Source organism: Xiphophorus maculatus, chromosome 9, assembly GCF_002775205.1.
Source record: "Xiphophorus maculatus strain JP 163 A chromosome 9, X_maculatus-5.0-male, whole genome shotgun sequence".
NCBI classification, from domain to species: domain Eukaryota; kingdom Metazoa; phylum Chordata; class Actinopteri; order Cyprinodontiformes; family Poeciliidae; genus Xiphophorus; species Xiphophorus maculatus.
This window is the reverse complement of record NC_036451.1, coordinates 5,712,645-5,736,499: the sequence shown is the minus strand read 5'-3', so window position 1 is coordinate 5,736,499 and position 23,855 is coordinate 5,712,645. Positions and strand designations below refer to the sequence as shown.

Below are 23,855 nucleotides of genomic sequence, written 5' to 3'. Positions count from 1 at the left end.
ATATTAAGTGCACTGCAGAGTCACTTCTAGCTATAGAGCTCCAGGTTGCAGACCTCTGATCTAGAAGATGACAATTGTGATCCTACCTCAATGTGGCTGAAGCTAAAAGTGCAACACCTTAATTCACTGTTGGAGTAAAACTGTGAAGATTCTTCCCACTCCACCTTCTTTTCTTTCTTTTTTGTTTTTGGAAATCTTTAGTGAATATCCAAAACCCAGTATTACAAGGCACTGGTTTGTAATATACGTTTTTTGACATCATAAATTGAGCAGAAAAGAGAAAAAAGAATGAATAAAAAAATAATAGCTTCTCCCCCTCCACTTCTGTTGTCAACTGTCCCGGCGAACAGTCAGAAAAAGGGGCGGAACGTTTGAGGAAAACAGTATTTACGGACCTAATTTTCCGATGCACAAAGGGCGGGACTCTGTTGATTAGACGAATAGAAATAGAGAACACGTCTGCGTAAAAAAAGTGTTGACCAATCGCAGACATCCTGGAGAAAATAACAGAAACAGGAAGAACACGCCGACAGCATGGGTCTGCTTGTTACTGAAGGTCCTAGATTGTCACCTGTCCGTATGTTAGCAAACATTTCGCTCTCATAATCACCTGTTTGCAGTTAACAGGTTAAAATGTACCGACGGTGTAGTAGATCTCAGATTACTTAATAAAATGCCAATAAATTAAAGTTTAAATGTATTATTCTGCAATAATGCTGCCAGTTTCCGCTGTCTGTGGAGGAACATACAGAGCTGTGATCCGCACACTTACGACAAGGTTTGTTCACTGTTTATGCTTTATTTGTATAATTCAAGCTAAATGTATGCAGGGGCGTTGTGTTTTTTTTTTAAATTATAGAAAATCATTCACGAAGGAACAATGCTGTTCAAGAACCGTAAGCTGTTTATTTTTGCCCGCTTTGTCAGTTATTGCAAGCTACTATGTGACAATTTTTAGTTAATAAGACGTTACAATTCAAGAGATGATTCGATGTTGTGTCTGCACATCACAAACTATTAAAAATAACCTACAGACTGGCGCAGAGATTCAATATGTCCCAGTTTCTTTGGCTTATTCCTTTAAAAATTCCAGGGACACAGCACAGTGATAAAATAAGGTCGTAGAACTATTTCCAGAGGTATTTACCTATATTAATAAAACTTTCAAAAGAGTTTAATTTCAAAGCAAATTATTTAATATAGTTATACAAAATAATCACATTACATTCAGATCAGTTTTATAGGCTAAACACACAAGGCGGCAACAAAAGAAGCAATAATGGAGGGTTTTTTGTCATTGAAAATATCTAAAAATCTAAAACATTTTTTTTTTAAAGTTGGGATCCAACATAATAAAAATGCTTACTATCACTTTTGCTTAAAGATATTTCATATCATGATGTTAAGAATTCGTTTTTGCTCTAATAATCACTATTGAAATACTAAAACAATCTTGTAAAATGAATCTAATTGAACATATCTTAATTTATACGTTAGGTTTCAAGTCCATTACACCGTAATAAATAATAAAAAAAAATATCATCCTGAATCCTAAATATTTGTAAGTTAGAAAGATAACATGTCAGGAAGTAACTGCAAGAAAGTGTTTTGTCACATAAAATTATTTAACAGTAAAATGTACTATATGTTTGCTAACATCTTGGCCTGACATGACTAAAGAGTCCAAATAAAAAACGCAGGTTACATTTACCTTTCCTCCTGCAGAAACATCCCTCTGTATCGCCGTCTGTCCTCTGGAGGCAGAGTTCTGGCTGGACTAGCGGATGCTGACACCATCTTCGCTTTGTCATCAGGTCATGGCAGATGTGGGGTAGCAGTGGTCCGCATCAGTGGTTCTGCCGCAGCCACAGCATTAAGATGTATGGTTGGGCTCGGAAATCAGCTGCCTCCTCCACGAACTGCGCTGTTACGTAGCATCACAGACCCCCACTCTAAAGAAGTACTGGACCGCGGATTGGTCCTCTGGTTCCCAGGTTAGACTCCCACACTCTTCAGATCTTGTTTGTTTGGTATCATTCTGGCTGTGACATAATACTTCAGGTTACTGATGCAAAACTGTTTTCTCAGATAACAAAGGAAATGGTTTCAAATTATGCAGAAGTGGTTTTGGTACAGATAACTTCTGTACCAAAACAACTTGGTTTCAAAAAATTGAAAGCATAAACTCAGGTGAAATGTGTACTTTTACTTAGAAGAAATTCCACATTAAGGAATCTCAAAAGATGTAACTTTTTTTTTTAGGTTGAATCACACTCAGAGAGACGGATCTTTTACCACTTCTCTCTAGATCATTCACTCTCTTACACTCTCCTTGCTCCAAGTTTTCTGCAGGATTACATGTTTTTGTTATTTTGTAGCTTTATTCTGTTACAATAAAACATTTATTTGGAATTTGTTGGAAGTTTTCTTGATTTAGAGAAGATCTTGACTAAAAGACTAAGAGGGGGTATTTGTTGGTTAACTTATGATGATAATTTTGTTTTTCTGTTATCAGCGCCTCATAGTTTCACTGGAGAAGACAGTGTGGAGTTCCACATCCACGGTGGTCCTGCTGTCATTACTGCTGTCTTACAAGCTCTAGGTGAACACTCTTGCTCCTGCATCTCTATGTATCACAACATGACCCAGGATTATAAACTGTAAAGTAACGCTCGGTTTCAGAGTGCCAGTGGCTCCGTCTGCGGGTATTTATAGCCTCACTTTCTCAAGCACTGAGCCTTTAGTGTGATTATAAACTCTCTACGCTTCAGAGTCATTTCGTAGACTTAAAAAGGAAAACTGACACCAGCATCAACATTTCTTAGGTACTTAAAATATTTGCACTGGCAGGCATGACCAGTCCTATTGTGATTTTCAGAGAACGTTTCTCAGCAGTTTCTCTGTGGACTCCATAGAGGGCAGTGTTGCTCAAGGCAAAGTGGAGTGCTGCTAGTTCATGAGCTGCGGGATTTTTATTATTCAGGAATATTTATATTGTATAATCCATGCTGTGATATTTATCCATCCTTCCCTTGTCTATACGCACTTATCCTTGTGGGAGGAGGGAGGCTGGTGCTTTTCTCCAGCAGTCATTGTACGAGAAGCAGGTTACACCCTGGACAGGTCCCCAGTCCATCGTAGGGCAACATAAACCATGACTGCACTCAGTGATAGCTAAGAGCCATTTAAATTAAACTAAATTAATCTAGCAGTCATGTTTTCGTACTGTGGAAAGAGTCTAATAACTCTTTCCAATATAATAATCTAACATTTTCTCTGCTGTGTATTGGTCATACATAGTTTTGTCTTCCCTTTGGTCTCCTAAAGAGATTTGAAAAACCCTGTTAAGGGTCTGTTAAGCTGAGCGAACCCTTAACAGACCCTTAACAGGGTCTGTTAAGGGTTAACAGACAAAGGTCTGCAGGTTAACAAAGGCAGACCTTTGTTAACCTGCAGATCTGCCTCTGGTGACACCCTGATGCCCTTTATTTGATTGTCCTGTGGTTGTGTGTGCATGTTTTGTATGCATGATGCATGCATACATCATGCCTTTTCTTAATTTTTGTTAGCGTGTGCGTGTGTGTTTTTCAGGAAGCGTGCCTGGCATGAGGCCTGCTGACGCTGGGGAGTTCACGCGCAGGGCTTTCCATGCAGGGAAGCTCGATTTAACGGAGGTAAGTCAGAGGAGAGCTTAAAAGCATTCTGACCCTGTGTGTTTAGGTTTTGTTAGTCAGTAGGGTGAAGAGTCAAATCTAATGAAGCCGATTCCAATGTATGAAATGTTAACAGAAAATTTACCCACTGGTGTTTATTTCACTGGGTTGTGATAGGTTCATGCATCAATGCAGCTATTGGGCCTTTATAGATTAAAGGTGATGTACTGAAATTTGCAGCTTTGTGTGTTTATAAAAGTTTACTTTCCTTAGAAAATAAACAGCTATGTACAGAACGGTTTCCCAGATAAAAATAGACACTTTCATATCATATAAATTCAATCTTTTGTCATATTCTAATCCAGTTATTACTAGGACTTTTTATAACAATATCCACTTAAGTATATACTATCATCTTTACAAAATATTTAGATTTTTATAGCATTACCTGCAGATTGGCGAATGCAGTTGCTAAGATACCAGGTATTATATTAACTGCAAAAGGTTTGTTTGCTATAATTCGAGTTAAGATTTTTTTTCATAAACTTAGCTTTATTTAATAGAGAACTCACGAGGAACATTAAGAGAGGACATTTTTTCAATCCTGTTAAAATGGATTATACTGCATAAACAAATGTAGATAAATGCAGATGTTTTGTAATAAAAACATGCAGATTTGTAATTCTGGGTGACTCTGTTTGAAGGTGGAAGGCCTCGGGGATCTGATCCATGCAGAGACGGAGGCTCAGCGGAGACAAGCTCTCAGACAGATGTCAGGAGAACTGGGACGCCTCTATCAGGACTGGAGCCACAGGCTGAAACGGGTAAGTCAGTGAGCCCTGAGAGCCCAAACTGGCAAATTAAAACTACTGATGGGCCACAGAATTTATTAATTTAAAAATGCAAAAATAAGTTTGTTTATTTTTCTTTAGTTTTATCTCCTCAACAATAAACAATTTTTTATTAAAGAAATCTGTAAATAATCAAAGATCCAAAACATAAAAAGGACTTTGAAATGTTGCCTTATTAAAAAAAAAAAAAAAACAGTTTCCAAATATTTTGGGTCACCAATTGTTTTCTATTTAGTTTGCCAAATGTTTTACTTTTCTTTACTTGTGGTCAGGGGCCAAACAAAACGATTTCAAGGGCCACAAATGGCCCCCGAGCCACACTTTGGACTCTCCTGAGGTAGACCTTCTGATAGAGTGAAGAAAGGATGTGTGAAAATTGAGGTTTTCACCTCTGATTAGGAGCCAGTTCCTCTGCAAACTGAATTAAGTCTATTTTCTTTAATGTTACTATTAAGCACTGCGTTTATATCTGCTGTAGTGATTTTTTCTTTTGAAATAATAAAAGTAAAATTAGATTTACAGTTGCTGAGCTGAATCACAAAATAATTTGAAATGTTTTAATTTGTTTGTAGCGACAACACACATGAATAAATGTTTGTGTAAATGCGCCAGAATCACCAAATTGGCTATTTTTTCTCTTTTTCTTTGTTGAAAAATTTGTCTTGCTAAAAACAAACAAAAGGTTAAACTTAGCAGTACAAATTCTGCCAATAAATACAGTAAATTCAAAACAATAAATACAAAACAAAGACAACTACCATTCAATTCTTATAAAAAGTATAAGAAATCATTAAATCTTAATTTAATCCTCCATTAAAATGGAGAATGGACAAAACACAAGTGGTCACATGGTGGGATTAGGTATAGGTGATTAATATTGTCATGCTTGATCACTTTGATTGGTGTTGGATTAGACATTTTGTGGAATCCAGACCCAACATATAAAAATTTCGTGAAATATTAGATTTAAATGTAGCTGGATTTAAGCTGCTGTATGTGTTGCAGTTTCCTCACCTAAACAGAGAAGTACTAGTGTAAAACATGAAGCATCTTTCAAAAAAAAAACAACCTGAGCTTTTTCCTATAGGAGATATCTATAAAAACACTTTGATGACAAAATTGTTGCATAAAAATGGAGATTATTAAAGTTATTTAAGTGTCTGGAATAAAAAGCGAGCTGAACTCTTTGATTTTTGTATTGTTTCGAGGAGAGTTTGGGAAGAAGCGGTCCGTGTCGAGCTGCAGGTCAGACCTCAGCGGTTTCACTCCCACACAAAGCTTTTGTTGTTTTTGTTTTTATCTCTACAGCTGCTCTTAACGGAATCAGAGACTTCCTGTTTTTATGTCGCTGTAGGACATGTAGTACGTGTGTTTTTAAATGCCAACAGTCAAAAAACTAATTGATAAACGCGATTATTTTGGCACTTTTTATTCTGCTACTTCATGCTAAAAATAAGATTTCTGATTCTGTTGCTAATACTGTATGAACACTGACTAAAGTGCAACATTTGATTACTTCTATACAGCACTGAATTTTACCTTCACTAAAAAAACTAAAATGTTGTTTTCTCTTGCATAACATATGACTGTGCTTGAAAACATAATCACTTTGTTTGATTTATCTAATACAAATACCAGCTTCCAGCTGCATTCTTTCTCGTTGAGTTGTCCTGTCGACAGATTCGCTCATCTGAGCTGCAAATCTCTGCATCTCCTCCAGAGTTACCTTGAGTATCTTTACTGACTCAGTGACTAAACCTCTCCTTCCCCCAGTGGTCACTTATTAAGATAAAGCTTTTTAATTTCTCATAATTACAAAGCATTCTCCAAGATTAGTGGGATTTATACTGACATTCAATTAAACACAAGTGGACTCTATTTGCTGATTACACGACCATCATATTACGCTATTATATAATTTGTAAAAATCGCATAGAACTTAAAATTTGTCCTTTAACGTCTCGGTTATGCACTACTTTGTATTTGTCAAAAGCGTAATTGATTTGGCGTTTATAAATGTAACATGACAAAAAATATAAAGGTTTAATACTTTTGCAAGGCTCCTTATTCTATGAAGTATCTTCATTTATATTCTGATACAAATATTACTATGAGACAGTAATAAAATTACAAGAAAAAAGTAGTTTTATTAAGAACAAAGCTTCTACATTTATCAGCATTTGGTGTGACCATGACCAGCTTGGCGACTCCGTGTGCTTCTTTCTTAAAAATAGACTCACTAGTTTGCACAATCTGCTACTGCTACTGGTAATAATTTTATGTTGATGTGTTGAAAGATAAAGTATTTCCATACTTGTAAAACCAATACCAAAGTATAACGTCACAAGATTCTCAACATTTCTCATTTCATAGCAGTGATTTGACGTTTTGTGTAGGAATTCTCATAAAATTTCTACTTTATTCTTCTAATACTTTATTATGATATTGTTATGACTTTTTTCTTGCATTATCACAACTTTATTCTAGTAAAATTAGAACTGCATACTCATTACAACTTTTTTCTTGTAGTATTATGACTTTATTGTCATACAGTTTTATTCTCATAATATTATGGCTTGATTCTAGTAATTTGAAAAAACTGAATTTTCTTAGACCGGCCCTTACACTCTGTCATAATTTTTAAGGTCAACTAGAAAAAATAAATATGGATCTGCTCAGTGTCGAGTAAGAAATTCTGAAATAACCTTATAATTTGCACTTCTATAACAGGTACATGAACAGGTCCAAATGCACTAGTGAGTACTGATGATGTCTCTGACTGAACATCCTCCTAATTTTTTTAAGGAGTCGTTGGATGTATGTGTTTCTCATTTAGATTTAATGGTTACAAAAGTTGAGTTTTTCTCACATATCCTGTGAAAGCAGCTTAGCACAGAAGGTCAGTGACCGCAGGTGAATGGTTTCATCCCAGTGGAAGTTGGCCAGAACTTCTTCCACTGTTAATGGTTTTGGCAGCAGACCCCACCAGCCGATCCAGGTGTTCTCCCCTGAGAAGCTTTGTTTCATCTGCTTGTCAGCAGCTTTGGTTCCTTGAAGCTGGATGTTCGGTCTGTTATTCTGCACTCAGACTTCTGAGAACACAGCTAATCAGCAGTATACAATCTGTATGATGACAGAGGTCAAATCTTTATCTGACACCTAAACAATGCAACGTTTTTAATGCCTTTCCATGTAACTGAACATGGGGCTAAGTGCTGGAGTATGATGCTTCCTGTTTTTCTGCAGCTACTCTACTATTGTGTGTATGTTCCTTAATGTTTATCAAGATGCCGATCTTGTTGGGGGGGAAATATCGAAGCATTTTTCCTTATGTACTTTAGATTAAGATTAAAAAAGAACCACGTAGCACCGAGGGGAAAATTAATCAAGATTTTGAGTAGAAATGGAGAGAGATAAGGCCTGAGTTGGCATATGTTATTTTATGTCCTTCTTTGTACTTTCTTTTTATGGGGCACCACAAGGTACAATAATAGGCCCTCTCCCATTTCTTTTTCTCTTTCTTCCTTTGCGTGTCATTTTGAGAAAACACTGGATGTTTTTCACCACTTGTTGATTTTCAGTTAAAGAAGCATTTTAAAGCTGAATTTTTGTATTTATTCTGTTTATTTTGGTCTGATTCTTTAAACCAAACTCTTTATAAGTCTCCAAGGGAGCACATAATTTTATACAGCTCTTTATTTTCTTATTTTCTGCACATTAAATTATCTCCAAGCACAAGATAAAGACCCATTTCACTTTTTAAAGTCACTTTGTCTTGTTTAGGGCGGAATCACAGCTGATTAAAGACATAAAACACTTTAAGACAGTTTAATTAAATATCCTGCTCAAAGCAATCATATTGTCGAAGTCTTCTGCCTGCCAAAATATTTAAGGTTCAAATGTTATCTTGTTAAAAACGTGTTAATTCTGTTGAACAATAACTAAAAAAACAGAGTGGTTGACAAAGAAAAGAAACAAGGCGTTTAGCTTAGCTGATTAAAATCTTTTGGCTGGACATAAATGAATTAACTGGAACAACATTGATAGCCACGTTTCCTCCACAGAAACATGTCAGACAATAAGGCTACTGTAAGGATATTAGCCTCGTCATTAAAAGGACAATTACTTCAAGTTATTACATCTGCACATGTTTCTGCAAGCGACTGAATTGGGGTTGGACTTGTTTTTAACACATTGCATCTTGAATTCAGCTAGTTTTGGTGAATTAAATTCGGTATGTTAAGTAAACATGCATTTTAAGTTGTATATATCTCATTTAGACCTGAAAGAAACCAGCTGTTTTTTTGTCTCCAGTTAGAAAAGCAAGTGTTGGATGGATAAGTCAATTAAAACATTATACTTGCAAATAAGAAACGATTCCTTTGATTCCATTTATTGGTTAAATAATTGTGCTTCTAAACCTCATTTATGTATTTTTGCACATAGCAAGTGTTGACATTTTGAATTTTTAAATAGAAATAAAATGGTTCCTCAGCGAGAACATGCAGAAATATTCATACACCTTAAGCCTTTGCAACATTACAAACGCATATTTTAATATATTTCACTGGGATTTAATGAAAAACACTGGCAGAATTAGTAAATTATTGCAACTGTTTTGCAAATAAAACATCATGAAAAGAGTAATATTCATTTGATTTCTAGCCATTTTATTCTGATACCTATAAATGCAGGACAACCCATTAACTTTTAATTTAAATGTATTGAAGTTGGTGATTAAAACCCAAGAAAAAGTAAAAAGAGGTTTGAATAATTTTGAAATTATTGCACTTTGTACTCTAATCAGTTCTGCTCTTTTGTGTTTTTCTCACATCTTTTCTCAGTTTTCTGACATTAATGATGTATAATTAGACAGAAGACTGTTTGTGGGACTATCATGGTGTCTTTTTTTGTTAATTTGTCTAAAACAGCCTGTCCTTGCATGCTGTACTCAGACTGTTTCTGCCTCTTTTCAGACTTTAGCCCATGTCGAAGCCTTTATAGACTTCAGCGAGGATGAGCTCATCGAGGAAGGAGTTTTAGACCAAGGTGTGTGTGAATGACAGCCGGAGTGGAAACCGCAGCAGATTCACTTTGAGTCCAATAACTCAGGCTCTTTATAACTTACTTTAGATTTTGAAGAACAATTCATTCAGTTCAACTCACCTGAGTGAATATTTTACCGCGGTTACAGTTCAGCATGAAATTTTAAGTCTTGTCTGTGTGGTATAACTGGGCAATTCTAACATATGAATTTGTATGTTTATTGCTGTTATCCTGCTGGAATGTCAACCTCTGTCCTGATTTGAAGAGGTTTTGTCGGTTTATTCCAGGATTCAACTAAATTCAGAACAACTATTGCCTTAAGAAACTCTGCAAAATCCAATTTATATGTTATCCAGATAAATTCAGTTGCATACATTCTAGTTCAATACAGTCGAGGTGAGTTTCCTTTGTGAATTAGTAAAATTTTTATCTGTCTAAGGAAACACCCTTTGATTTTTTTCTAATATTCTTTCAACAGGATTTATACTGAGATTAAATCACACACAAGCAGCTTGATCCACTGGATTTTATTTATCTGTTCATGAGTGAATAAGGTTTAATATACAAGTTTGAAGAATGTGCCACAAGTAAATTGTATAATTGCCTGAATCAATTGTATAATTAACTCTTTATAAGAGTCTGCGCAACTCAAAACTTAGCAAGCTCTGTAAAACTACAACTTCAGAGCCCTAAAGTGATTCTAAACCCTCCATCGTTTGCTGTTCTGTGCAGTGACTTTTTTCCTCCTCCATTAGTGGACATCTCAGTGTGTGATCTGCAAGCAGAGATCGAGCAGCATCTGAAGGATGAGCGGCGAGGCGAGAGGCTTCGCAGCGGGGTTCATGTGGTGATCGCTGGCGCCACCAACGCAGGGAAAAGTAGCCTCCTCAACACACTCTGTAAGAGCCAAGAAAAGCAGAACGCATGAGCACACATGATGGATTAGCTTAAAATGAGTCTGCTGAAACATAAACACAGACTTATTGTTAAATCACACTTGATTTATTAGGGGAAAAAAGCTAAATCTGTCAACCTAGCATGGACTCAGAGATGTTTGAGTCATCCAGAGGGGTCCAAATAAAGAAACAAACAAACATGCTTCCTTTACAGATTAAATAAAATCAGTCTGAAGTATCACTCAGTGGAAGTAGACACAAGAATCTGTGCTACTATATCAAAAACCGCTGATAAAACTAATTAGCTCTCAGAAATATATGACGTGTTAAAATGCCTGTTTATGGTCACATATGCATTTCTGTTCAACTAAAATATATTTGAGTTTATAGCTTATTGTGTCAATCATCATTATTTGTTGTGCAGAAAATGGTCAGCTTAGGGTGATTCAGTATCTTCCACTTGTTTCCACTTGTGTAAACAACATGGTGTCAACATGAGACGTTGTTTTAATATTACGTTAGTTTCCTGGAGTCATTTAGGAATGGTTTATATAAACCAATCCGGAACAGGAACTTGGCAGAGATTCGCTATTAGAATAATAATCCGGTTATCCTGTCCAGTTCTGATTAACTGTCTCTTTGGTTTCACATCCAACCTGCAGAAACGAGTTTTGTAATAAAGATTACATAAGAGAGACTCTTCAAAAATTATTTTACATAGTATAGTATTAATATAAAATTTAAATGAGCAAAATTGAAAAGGGGGTTTTCTTTTTCTGTTGACTGGAAAGGCTCAAATTACAAATCCATTTTTCTATCCGTCAAGTAGAAAAATGCCACAGTCCAATAAAAGATATAAAATATACAGATAATTAAATAAAAACTGCTAATTAAAATGTGTAAAAAGCACATATCAGTGTGTAATTATTCCATATACCAGTGTTGCAGTTTGTGATTGAATAAAAAATGTCACAATGGTTTCTGAAATACAGTTGAAACCAGAAGTTTACCTAAACTATATAAAAAGATACATATGCATTTTTCAATTAAACCTTACAAAGAATGTCCCAAATTTTTGTGACTTTACTGGTAAACTTTTGCCTTTAAAGAAAGTAATAAAATATTGCCTTTAAAAAATTCTTGCTCTCATTATTCTGGCATTTATAAAATAAAAACATGTTAGTAATCCTCATTGACTAAAACAGGAAAAATGTTTTCTGATTTCATGTCAGACACTTTTTACATAGTTTATGTAAACTTCTGGTTTCCTCTGTAGACCCTAACAGTGTAACACTACTGATTGGTGCCGTTGCATTCAGAAGGTTTTCAAAATGACAAATTTTCCAGACACCAAAAATAAACACCAACATTAACTTGGTTGGTTTTTACTGGTTTCTTTGTTTTTAGAATCAGTTGAGACCCAAATGGAAGCACAAAAAATGAAAAATGTGAATTTTTGCATAATAAATCCCCTTTTACAGCAGCTGAGTGTGGGATATTTAATAGGAAGTAAATTTCTTGATTGGAGTTATTGGACAGATGACATCTTATCGTGGCAGCACATTCAGAGTCATTGTCTTTAGTTTTAGTAGAAGTGATTGGAAGATCAGACACTATTTTGAAACCGGTCCATGTCCAGTTTAGGTGGACAAAAATTATGTCATACAGCTCTGGAAAAAATAAGAGACCATTAAAATGAACAGTCTCTCTGATTTTACTTTGTACAGGTATAGGAGTAAAATAAACATTGTTCTTTTATTCTATGAACTACTGACAACATATCTCTGAAATTCTAAGCAAAGTTTTTTCATTTATTTGCAGAAAATGAGAAATGGTCAAAATAAGGAAAAAGGTGCAGTTCTTTCAGAACTCAAATAATGCAAAGAAAACAAGTTCATATTCATTTAGAAACAACAACACTAATGTTTTAACTCTGGAAGAGTTCAGAAATCAATATTTGGTGGAATAACCAGGAGGTTTTCAATGGGTTCAGTGCAGTGGGCTCTTCATTTTTTCCAGAGCTGTATATACAGTTGGTTGACATCTTTACGTTGAGTTCTGTATTTAAAGCAAACATAATCTGAAAACCACGAATTGTCCCCATTCATGCCTCATAAACAGCTTTGACTCATTCTGCCCTAAACCCTTCAGGACCTCTGGAAGGTATTTTGTGTTATCAGGCACCAGGCTGTTTCCAGGAGATTCTTCAGGTCATGACAGTTTAAAAGGGAGTCACACTTGTGTTTCCTGCTCATCCCTCAGAAAAACAATGAGGTTAAAGTTTGAGAATTTGGGGGTCAGGATGATGTGTCATTCTGTTTGCCGTGTTGTTCAAGTCATTTATGTGTCAGTTTATGTGTGTTGACAAGTTTTGATATGTTTACTCATTTTACTTTCTTATGATGGACTGAACAACACACCATATTGTTTGACCTGCTTTAAGAGGGAATATTATGTAAAATTGATGTTTTTGTAACTATGTGATATTATAATGTCATTCCCTCATCAGAAACATGCCTGGAGTTTTAAAATGATTCTTTAATCTCCCATGGTAGCCATTTGGGGTGCATAAACGCTTGCTCTCACAAAGCCTTCCCCACTCAGCTCCTCCAGACTAATGGCAACAGCAATTAACAAACACCTGGTGGAACTGCACATCTCATCACTACTCATAAAACTACGTCTGCAACTTTCCTCTAATTCAGAAGTTTAGATTTATTTGGTCAGTGTCTGGGTTAACTGTGTTTTAAACTGTCTCGCCAGATTTTCTGGCATTTAGCAAATAGAAAAAATTTTGGTAAATCTAACTAACCAAAAACAAGAAAAGTTTTAAGTTTAACTTCAGACAGTGAGAAAAAAAAAGTTTTTTATTCTGTATATTTATATAACTATCTGGTTTCAACTGTATTTTAAAATGTTGTAAACGGCATAATGGAGAAACATTGTTGTGATGATGTGCTGAAAGCAGAGTGTGGAAGAATAGGAGCTTCTTAAAGAGACAGACGCCCAATTTCAAGACGTTAAATTGCAACGTCAAATTTATTTTAACTCATATTGGATATATACGGCGTCTTTATATCAACTGAAGGTAACTTGATTGTGCTATAATCAAGTTATTTTCCAGGCACTAGGTGCCTGGAAAATACATGACACTGCTCCTTTGAATTTTAATTTTGTAATAATGGTTGGGTTTAAAAAGTGTAATTAAATATTTACATACACTGAATAAAAAAACACATTAGCAAGAACATATTTTAGACATTTATTTTTGTAACTTCCCCCCAAATCAAAATTTTTTTTGGTTAGTATCCGGGATAACGTTCTTTTAAAGTGAGTCTTGCCAAGTTTTCTGGCAAATAGAAATAATTTTGATAATTTTAACTAAGCAAAATTAAGAAAAAGAAAAAAATGTGTGGTTTTTTTCAACTGTATTTTAACTTTTTTTATTATTATTTATCCCAGGCCAGAGACCTGCAGCTATTGTTTCTCCCATTGCTGGGACCACCAGAGACGTAGTGGAGTCGGCGTTGGACATCGGGGGCTTCCCTGTCCTGCTGAGCGACACGGCGGGCCTCAGAGACAGCCCAGACCTGGTGGAGCAGGAGGGGGTTCGTCGGGCCAGAGAGAGGTACAGAGAGGGAGCAAACCAAAACAACTTCTTAACAATCCAGTTAATTTCTGTTCAATTTAAATCCACACAACCAGAAAGAAATTCGATGCTGGTTAAACACGATAGCTCTACGGAACGCTGTGTGCTGAATGCTGCCTCAGCAAATGTTCACGTGGATAATTTAGCAGAACAAATGACTTTGGAGACCAAAGAAGTATGTTCTGGAAAACAAAGAAAGGAAGAAATCAGTCTTCTCTGTAATGTCTGTGTAGCTGCCTCAGTTTATATTACTGCTGAGCCACGGTTATAAATACATGGGACAAACACACCCAGGAGGTTATGCAATGAAGAGCCACCATTTCTCATTGTGAGTTTTTCAAGTGTTATGATATATGTTCATGATGGTTCACTCTTAGAGGCATCCAGTATTTACATCAGTGAAGAATACTTGTTGGATTTGTCATCACTGCATTACAGAACGGACACTCAAGTGAAAAAATATATACAAGTTAAAACAATTAGTTGGACTGTGACATAAATATCCAAGAAAATAAGCTGATCTTGTTATCAAAATCAACTAGTAGCTTTATTTTTATAATATGATTAATATAAAGAGCTTTAGGTGTAAATACGTAAAATCTTTTCAACAATTTCTGTTTAAATCATTATTTTCTTCCCTTAGAAAATGAATGTCAAGTGTTTCCCAAACTACTTGTGTTTTTGGCAGCCAGTCTGTATCGCTGCAAGGAAAGCAATAAAAAAGATTTAGAGAGTGCTGCCGGGCTTAGCCTTCTGTTTTGGTGATAAAGGATAGCTTTTGATGTCACATATATTTTAACAGCTCTTATAAAACAAAATGTTAGTCATTGCGCTGTTTTAACAGTCAAATAAAATGTGATAAAAAGAAACTAGAAGATCAAGAGTGAAAAACTTTATAATGTTTCTTTTTGTGGAAGTGTGTGTTGTTGGTTTAAAATGGGATTTGTGAGGCACTGATAGCACACCTTAAAAAGAGGATATTAGTGCAGCCGGCCAGAATATTAGTTGCAATTTTTTCCACTTTTCTTGCTACCTCTTTTCCTGTACAAAAAGCAGTATATGTTACTAAAACTTTAGAAATTAATTATAATGATCTGTTATATGATTTTATATGTTTGAGTAAAATAAACATTGTTCTTTTATTCTATGAACTACTTACAACATGTCTTTGACATTCCAAGCAAAAGATTTGTATTTATTTGCAGAAAATGAGAAATGGTCAACATAAGGAAAAAGATGCAGCGCTTTCAGACCTCAAATATTGCTAAAAAACAAGTTCATATTCATTTAGAAACAACAATATTAATGTATTTAACTCAGGGAGAGTTTAGACATCAATATTTGGTGGAATAACCAGCAGGTTTTCAATGGGGTTCAGTGCAGTGGTCTCTTCATTTTTTCCAGAGCTGTATTTCCATAGATCATAATGGACTGCTCTTTTCCCCCACCATACCAAAAAACATTGCCAGGGTGCACCGATTGCAGTTTTCTGGCCGATCGATGATTATCCATCTTTTAAAAAGCCCAACTTACCAATTCCAATTTTGGCCTATACCATTTCTTTGTCTGAATTGCTGCTCTATATTTCAAGAAAGTTGCTGAATTGGCAACTATGGGGTGACTATTGTTAACTGTAAATGTGCAGACATGACCTGGTCGGCCGGTTTGTCAGTCAAACCTCTCTCACAGGAGAGAAGAAAAGCACGGTGGTTGATATTTAGACCGATAAATCGGTGCATTTTAAAAAACAAATTTCTCTGTTTCTTGCATTTTGTTTGTCTGTAGTGATGAACAAATTTAGATCAAAGCGAAGATAAAAACACAGAAATGTCAGAGTAATTTTGCTCCAGTTAGGTGGCTCTATAGGAAGGGTGAGCACTTTGTGTTCTGTAGGAAACCGGTTTGCAGGGAGCAGGACTGGAACTCATGACCCGGGTCACTACAGGAAGGACGTGGTGAATACAAGCATCCGCTGCCACTCCTGCCGCTACCTTATGCTTAGATGGATGCAAGGCAGTATTTCACTTTGATTCCTTTCACAGTGATAAATTAAATAATAATGTAAACAATCCCAGACTTCAAATGAGAGATCTTTTCAGAAAGTCCCACTGGAAAAACTCTGCAAAAATGACTGACATATTCAGTGAGAAGCTTCTCCTTTCCTAAATTAAACAAAACAATTAAGATGGCAGCTGTAACTACTGAAACTGACTTGAAAATTGTCATTTGTTGACCATCTTTTTAGATGAATAGAAACAAAAAAATAAGTAAACTACATTAAATCATAGAAGGAAAATCAGTTATTTTTATTAATGAATTAGAAACATTGAAACATTCAATGCAAATAAAACAGTGTAATCTAAAGACAACCTTTTAAATATGAGACTGAAATAAATAAAACTAATATGCTAGAATTAAAGGAACATTATTAGTAGTGGGAATGTTCATAAATCTTCATTATTATTATTTATCACTGTGGGTTCAGTGCACTATCTTTAAAATATTTTGGTTTTTAAATGACCAGATCATATACTCTGCTGTGACAGTTGGCTGAAGTAGTTCTGCAAGCTAAAACATTTTCTGTTTACAGGGATTTAGTCAAGTATGAGAATTTAAAAAGAAAATGTCTTTGTCTCCAACTCCACAAAAGTGCCATACATATTCTCCAGGATAAAACTGGATGCTGGTTGTGTTTTCTGCAGGGTGCAGCAGGCTGATCTGACTCTGCTGGTCGTTGACTCCACCATCCTCCCCTCGGAGGAGCAGGAAGCTGCAGCGTTCCTGCTGGAGCACCTGAGGACACTCCTGTCCTCCCAGGACCAGCCTGGAGCAGGTACGTCATGATGACATCATCAAGGTGTTTGTGTATCTTTAGTAAAATGTTGAATGTTGAACCATGAGTTAATTTGTGTTTGTGAGATAAGCAAAAATCCTTTTGTTTCAGTGGGACTAATCGTTTTCCATAGTCTTATCACTTAAAATCTCATTACACTACTGATACGTTTGTGTTGGTTCTGCAGGCAGGTGTCTCCTGGTGCTGAATAAAACTGATCTGCTCCCTGAGGCTCACAGAGAGAAGCTGAATCTGGAACTGAGAAGAGTCTCTGGACTCCCACCTGTCTGCCTGATTTCCTGTCAAACCAACGAAGGACTGAAGGACTTCCTCACTGTGTTGCAAAGCAGCGTCAAAACAATGTACGTTTATTATTTCATCACCTCAAATCAGTATTAGTATTAGGGGAGTTAAAAGGGGAGATGCAGGATATATTGGCGTCAACATCGGTATCGGCCGATAATGTAAATTTTGTAACACATTGATATCGGTCGGATAAATAAAACTGGGCAAATATGAACAACTGATGTTTACTTTTATCTGTTTCTGGTAGGGTTTTTCCCCAAAGGTGTCAAAACGGTTGTGAAATATATATAAAATATTGGTAAATATTGTTTACCAACCATAACAGACAATATCTTATATCAATATCGGCCTAAATTTTTGTATCGGTACATCTTTATTAAAAAGTTAAACAACAAAATGACTATTTGACCATAATGTACATTTAAGCCTGTCGCTGTAAGGGATTAATCAGTTACTTGTGTGATAAATTAAAATTTTAATTTTAATTCTGATGCTCAATATTTTTTGAATTGTAATTTTGTTTACAGAGATTTGATTATTAATCTTATTTATGGTTTGTGTTGTGTGTTCTTTTTATTTCTGTTTTATTTATTGGTTTTGGTTGTTTTGTTTGATTTTGAATATTTAAATGTATTTCAGTTCCGGTATTAAGTGTTATTTACTAAATTAGGGAGGGAGCTTGCATTATTAGGCACGAAAACAGTCTCAAAATAACAATATTATCATTTATTTCAATAATTACTAGCACATTAATTACTGAGATTATTAGTAATCTAATAACCTAATTACTACGACAGTTTTTCGTCCATCAGAATTTGTTATTATGACAGACCTCCATACATGTCCTGTTTTAGGTGAAACCTTTCGTGAACACTTGTTTTTTCTTTGTGTGCCTCTTTCATGTACAGTAATGGTGAGTAAAATCGCGTTTGTTTTCTGCTGCTGATGAGCTTTTATGACTTCAACCTCATGTTTGTTATTCTTGGTCTGATTTTCTTCGGCAAACTGAAGCACAAAAAGTAATGATCGTTTTATTGCTCTCGTTCGTTTTGTTCTCCTGACTTCCTCTCTAGGTGTGGTGACCCTCTCTCCGGAGCGCCCACGCTGACCCAGGCCCGCCACAGGGCCCACCTGCAGCAGTGCGTGGCGGCGCTAGCTCAGTATCGGTGGTACCGCGACTCTGACCTCGCTCTGGCAGCTGAGGGCGTCCGGTTAGCGCTCACCAGCCTGGGGAGGATCACAGGACGAGTCGGGGCAGAGGAGATCCTGGATATTATCTTCAAAGACTTCTGCATCGGAAAATAAAGGAGCGAGAGTGAAAACACAGAACACAGGTGATCACTGCCCACTCAGGGAGGAAGGCTGTTTTCTCACAGAACCGTTTAGTGAACAGCCCGGGCTCTGTGCCATGCTTCAGGGTCCAAATAGTCGGCTCTGTGTTCTTGGCTGCTGACGTACCTCCGTTCCCAGGACAAAAATATTTTTTCTGGTGGCATTTTTTTTTTAAATCCAGCTGAAATAGTTTTAGGATGATGGCAATGTCTCAGGGGCCCAATATACTGAACAAGTGTTTGGCACGTACTCAGTCATCATCCGAAAAACTTTCCCAAGGCTAAATATTGTCCTTCAGGGCAGCAGCACAACAAAACAAAATCAGCTGTGCCTTCGACAAGGTCAGGGTGCGGATGTCTACTTTTATCATGGAAATATATATATTTCTTGTTTATTCGTAAATGTTTCTTTGCTTGATGTTTGACAACTATAAAGGAAGGTCCACATGTTAAAACAAATACAGAAAATATCTGGCTATCATCTCTTTACAGGTTTTAGGGTTGCCTAGTCAAAGTTTTTACTAATTGAGAGGCAATGGCGTGAACTTAACACGCTTGAAAACCCTCCAGTGTGACTGAAATTACATGCATCGATGAAAATAATTCACTGCGAGTTTCTATAAATTAATTTGTTGCTGCCAAACGTATAGGAAATGACTTTTAAATAGGAATAAGTTGATTTGGGCAGATACTTTTTGTCATAAAAACTGAAATCATGATTTGAAACTCAGAATATCTGTTATTTGTTTCATGATTTACAACATTTCAACTCAACAAATAAGCAAAACAGAAAGACTCTGTTAAAGGACCAAATGTTTAAGTGAAACATTTTATCTTGGTTGAAGTAGGTAGAGGAGTAAATTATCTATCATAAACTCATATTTTTTGTTATACATATATTTTGTATTTATTTGAAGTAACTGAAGTATTTTTCTTCCTGACGTCTTCAGGCTTAGTTCTCTCTTTGTATTTACAGATATTAACAGAAACAGAAACATCCAGCTGAAACATCCAATAGTAATAATTTGTACCAAATATTGAATCCAAGCACTAATTTGTGATTGTAGTACTGCAGACAATAACATTGTGATGACAACTATGATTCTGTTTATCATTTACTAGATCAAATTCAAGCATTTTATCTTCTGTACATTACATTACTTTTATCCCCCTAAAAGTAATGTAATGTTTTTGTGTAAAACAAGTTACAACATTTTATTTTCCTATTGGATTAATAAATATTTTTTGAATTGAGTTTTAATTTAATTGTAAGATTGCATTTAGTATATAATTTTGTTTTTTAACTTCACTTTACTCAGTTTCCACTCCAGTTCTGGATGAAGGACAATGGTTGAGTGTCCATTGACCATAAAATTGCACAAATTGGAATGACAAAAATACATTTGTTTAATGGAAACAGACCAATTTCGAAAATACTGCAGTTTTTTGATGAAATGTTTTTACGCTATGATGTATCAAAATTACTGTATTTCGCAAAATTGCAACAGAAACACTTTGATGTCGGATGTTACAGAAGGCGGAAAAGACGACAGAAAGTGGAAGACGGATGCTGACATCCATCTTATCTTTTAAACAAACTTATTAACTTGTGGTTTTATTTACGTTTTCTTATTTAACACAAGCACCACTATTGGGAAATTCTGTTTTTTCAACATTAGCGCTATATCAATAAAGTTTTGCACACATTTGTAATGGAGACGGAGGTAGTAAGGGGCAACCCTTCTCCCTTCAGTGGGAAAAAGGCGTTTTTGGAGGCGATAATCTCTGCACCCTTTGTTCGCCTGTCAATCTGCCCTTGATCAAATATTTATGTTTCCTTGTTGAACTCCTCACCCTTCTTCCCCTGGTTTTTCTCTCCCTGTCTCTGACGACATTCGGCCCGCTGCAGACCGGCGTAACTGATGTTTCTGCATTTGTTTGACTCAGTCTGAGCTGGCGACTCTTCCTCTTGCCGCTTTGCTCTGTCAACTCTCTGATTCTCTTTCATGTTTTCTCTGATTGATGACAAAGCTGGGGGACTTTGAGCTAAAAGTGGGATTTGCTGTCATGGTGATTTGTGGTTAGAAATTTTGAAGCTTTGTCTTTAAATACTTAAGCCATGCTTTTGGATATAAATGTTTGTTGTGAATGCAGCACAACTCGATACAATTTTGCTTCTGTGTTATTGGCTTTTTGGAAATATCTACACACATTTAGCTCTGGCTAGAAATGTCTAAATTTTCATGTTTTTCCGAGAAAGTTATTTTGTTGATTTGGATGCTTCAACCAAAAGTGACCCAGAAAAAATGTATTCATCTTTCTTGCAAAGTAATAAAGGGTTTTTATCCAAACTGGCTGATGTTTGCATGATGGCATATTAGGTCCATTGTAGACAGAAAACAAAAGCTCTTTTTTTCTAGAAAAAAAACTTTGAAAAGTAGAACGTCTGAAACATAGTTTCATCTTTTTAAACTGTTATTTCCAAGTTTTTTCTAGAAAATTTCTGAGATATTTAGAAAATTGGGATTTAAAAATCTGATTGACAAAAAGTCTAATAAATAAATTAGGACTCATAACAGGTAAATATTTCTAACATAATTTCACATGGTTTCTGACTGATGCCCAACTTTTTTGTCACATTTTGACTCATTGCAGGGACTTTAAACTGTCTGTCAGCTTCCTGTGGTTTTGAATGGTCTCCATCCTGAGATGTGAGTGTTGACGTAGCTGGATCCAGCCTGGTCCGCCCTGTATCCATGTGAATCGGTGTGCATGAGAGCATCCAGGACTATACATGGAATCACAAACACTTTATTTAAAACAAAGGATTTCCTGCCAACAGAAAGCAGACAGACTCACCTGTAGATTTCACATTCATCAGAAAAGTGAGCCTGACGGATTGTTTTCTTATGAAGTATGGAAAGCAGCAAACGGTTTTTCTCTTTCTGTCTCTCTGCCTTCTTTACTGGTAACAAGTTGTGACTACAGGAATTATAACTGGTTTCCATAAGGCTTGAATATCTCAGGATCTCTGCCACCAACCACTTGAACAAAATAAACTGACTTTTAAATGTAAGAAAAACATGCTAATTTCTAATTAATCTTATTACTGGTACATAATATTTTTAGAAAAGTTAGGATTGAGGCATTATTCTTATTTCCAAAAGTATTTCCTTGGACATTTCTTGTAATGAATTTCAGGATAATTTTATTTTTATAAAGGGGAGAACTCATATTAATCAACATGAATACATCATGTAAATATGCCAGATTTAGCCTGAGAGGCTAATTCTCATCTGTAGTTTCCTACCAAGTTGATGGAAGGGATTAAAAAAATACAATAGCTACACTGAAATCTAAAAGAAGAGTAATTTACGGTAAACATTTATAATATAAATATGTCACATCCATAAGAAAAAAAACATGTGAAAAGGTGAATGAACGTGAAGTAGTGACTGTGGAGTGAAAGTAAAACAATGCGCAGTTTTTAACATAATTTCCAAATAAAAATCTGTAAAGTGTGGAGTGCATTTGTAATCAGCTCTCATGATTCAATACTTTCTCTAACCACCATTCACTTCAATCACTGCTGCATGTTTTCTGGGATGTTTCTACCAGATTTACTCATTTCTGCTGATTCTTTGGTGAATAGTTCAGGCTCAGTTAAATCTGATGAAACTGAGCAATATTAGAGTTATATAGGACCCCTTCTGTCAAATTTTAATCGGAGTTTGATTGATGAGTGATTAATGACCCTAATCATTAATTGACTTTAATTTCCGGTCACATGATGCCCCTACCCCCATCCTGTCAAGTGAGCAGCCTCACTTAGGCCTGTTTACTGTCTGTCACATGTTCTTCAGAAGTACGTGTACAAATGAACATTTACTGAAATGTTTCACACTAGCTAGTGTTACAGAAAAAAAAATCTATAAGAGTTTAAAATTTAAGTGATGAAGGAAATCACAAACTCATAGTCAGCACTGACTAATCGTGCTACCATAAAATAAAGCAGTAAAACAGTTAAAACTCTAGGTTTTCTGTAGAGGTATGTGTTTACTATTGCGCCTGGACGCACACACCCCCACACGCCTTTTGAATTATGCAAGTAGAAAACAAAAATACTATAGTTTTTTTTTTTTTTTCAGGTGCTTTACCAAACATGTAGAAGAAGGTGCTCTGGTCAGATGAGACCAAAGCTTAGTTTTTGAAAAAATAAAAGGGTGGCTGTTGTCACATGGAGAAATCACACAAACACATGCACACACACACACATACACATGCATATACACGCGCACGCATCCAGAGTAAGAGGGCAGGGGAGGGGGTCACTGCTGACCCTCAGTCCTTATGTCCTACACACACACAAATACATGCACACACAGATGGCATGGATAAATCTAAACTTATCTAGGAAAGGTGACAATCTATGTATTAATCTTGATACTGATGATCACTTATTGTTTTTTGTGCTCTGATTGTACTGTACTTTAATTTGCTCACAAGTGGTCACATGTGCCACTGGCACACAGATGGAGTGCTGCAGATCCTGAGAGCTGATAGCTGATAATCAATAAGCATGGTGACCAAAGCCCATCCAGAAGGTTGAGGTCTGCGAGCCGATAACCGTTGAGCATGGTGACCGCACCCCATCCAGAAGGTTGAGGTCTGCGAGCTGATGATTTAAGTTGTACTGAAAATTTGTTTTCCAAAATTATTCTCAATTATTTAACACTTATTGTATTACTCTTAAAACTCATAATGTTTATTCATTCTTTAATTGTATTATTTTTAAAACACAGAGGTCAGAAGGTGAAGGAATATCGGATGGGGTTTGGGGGGGGGGCGTGACAGGATGGGGGGAGGGGCATCATGTGACCGGAAATTAAAATCAATTAATGATTAGGGTCATTAATCACTCATCAATCAAACTCCGATTAAAATTTGACAGAAGGGGTCCTATATAACTCTCTAATATTCTTTGTTTCCTTTTGCAACCAAAAGTTATAATTTCGGTCTCATTGGTCTAAATCCTTTTCTTCTAAGAAGACTTTTAACTTTCCTTCAGCAACGTTTTTCTTCTTTTTGAATAATTATTGTTCCATAATTCAATTTTACCACATATTTCCAATTCTGCTGATGGCAACAAGGACTTGGAGCTCTTCATCTAAAACAAACCATATGAATAAAAGCTGAAAATTTGTATTTTACAACTAATACTCCTTTTCCATTGAGTGATGTCTGCTGAATTTCCTGTGAGGAAAATAAGAGACTTTTTTTTTTTTTTTAC

The 23,855-nt window shown here is 35.8% G+C and overlaps 1 protein-coding gene across 3 annotated transcripts; it reads left to right on the top strand.

The window, feature by feature from the left end:
• Positions 1–528: 528 nt before the first annotated feature.
• Positions 529–21,953, top strand: gtpbp3 (GTP binding protein 3, mitochondrial). Of its 3 annotated transcripts, XM_023338915.1 has the most exons (12): positions 529–778; positions 1,726–1,994; positions 2,516–2,602; positions 3,592–3,674; positions 4,358–4,477; positions 9,481–9,553; positions 10,306–10,449; positions 13,909–14,074; positions 16,798–16,928; positions 17,116–17,290; positions 18,308–18,568; positions 21,221–21,953. In XM_023338915.1, exons 1-11 carry the CDS (start codon positions 696–698, stop codon positions 18,537–18,539), a joined length of 1,563 nt encoding a protein of 520 aa, XP_023194683.1. In that variant the 5' UTR covers positions 529–695; the 3' UTR covers positions 18,540–18,568; positions 21,221–21,953. The 3 variants fall into 3 exon arrangements, with proteins under 3 accessions (XP_023194683.1, XP_014324935.1, XP_023194684.1); XM_014469449.2 differs by lacking the exon at positions 21,221–21,953 and having other exon boundaries at positions 18,308–19,800; XM_023338916.1 differs by lacking the exon at positions 21,221–21,953 and having other exon boundaries at positions 695–778; positions 1,815–1,994; positions 18,308–19,800.
• The last annotated feature ends 1,902 nt before the right edge of the window (positions 21,954–23,855 follow it).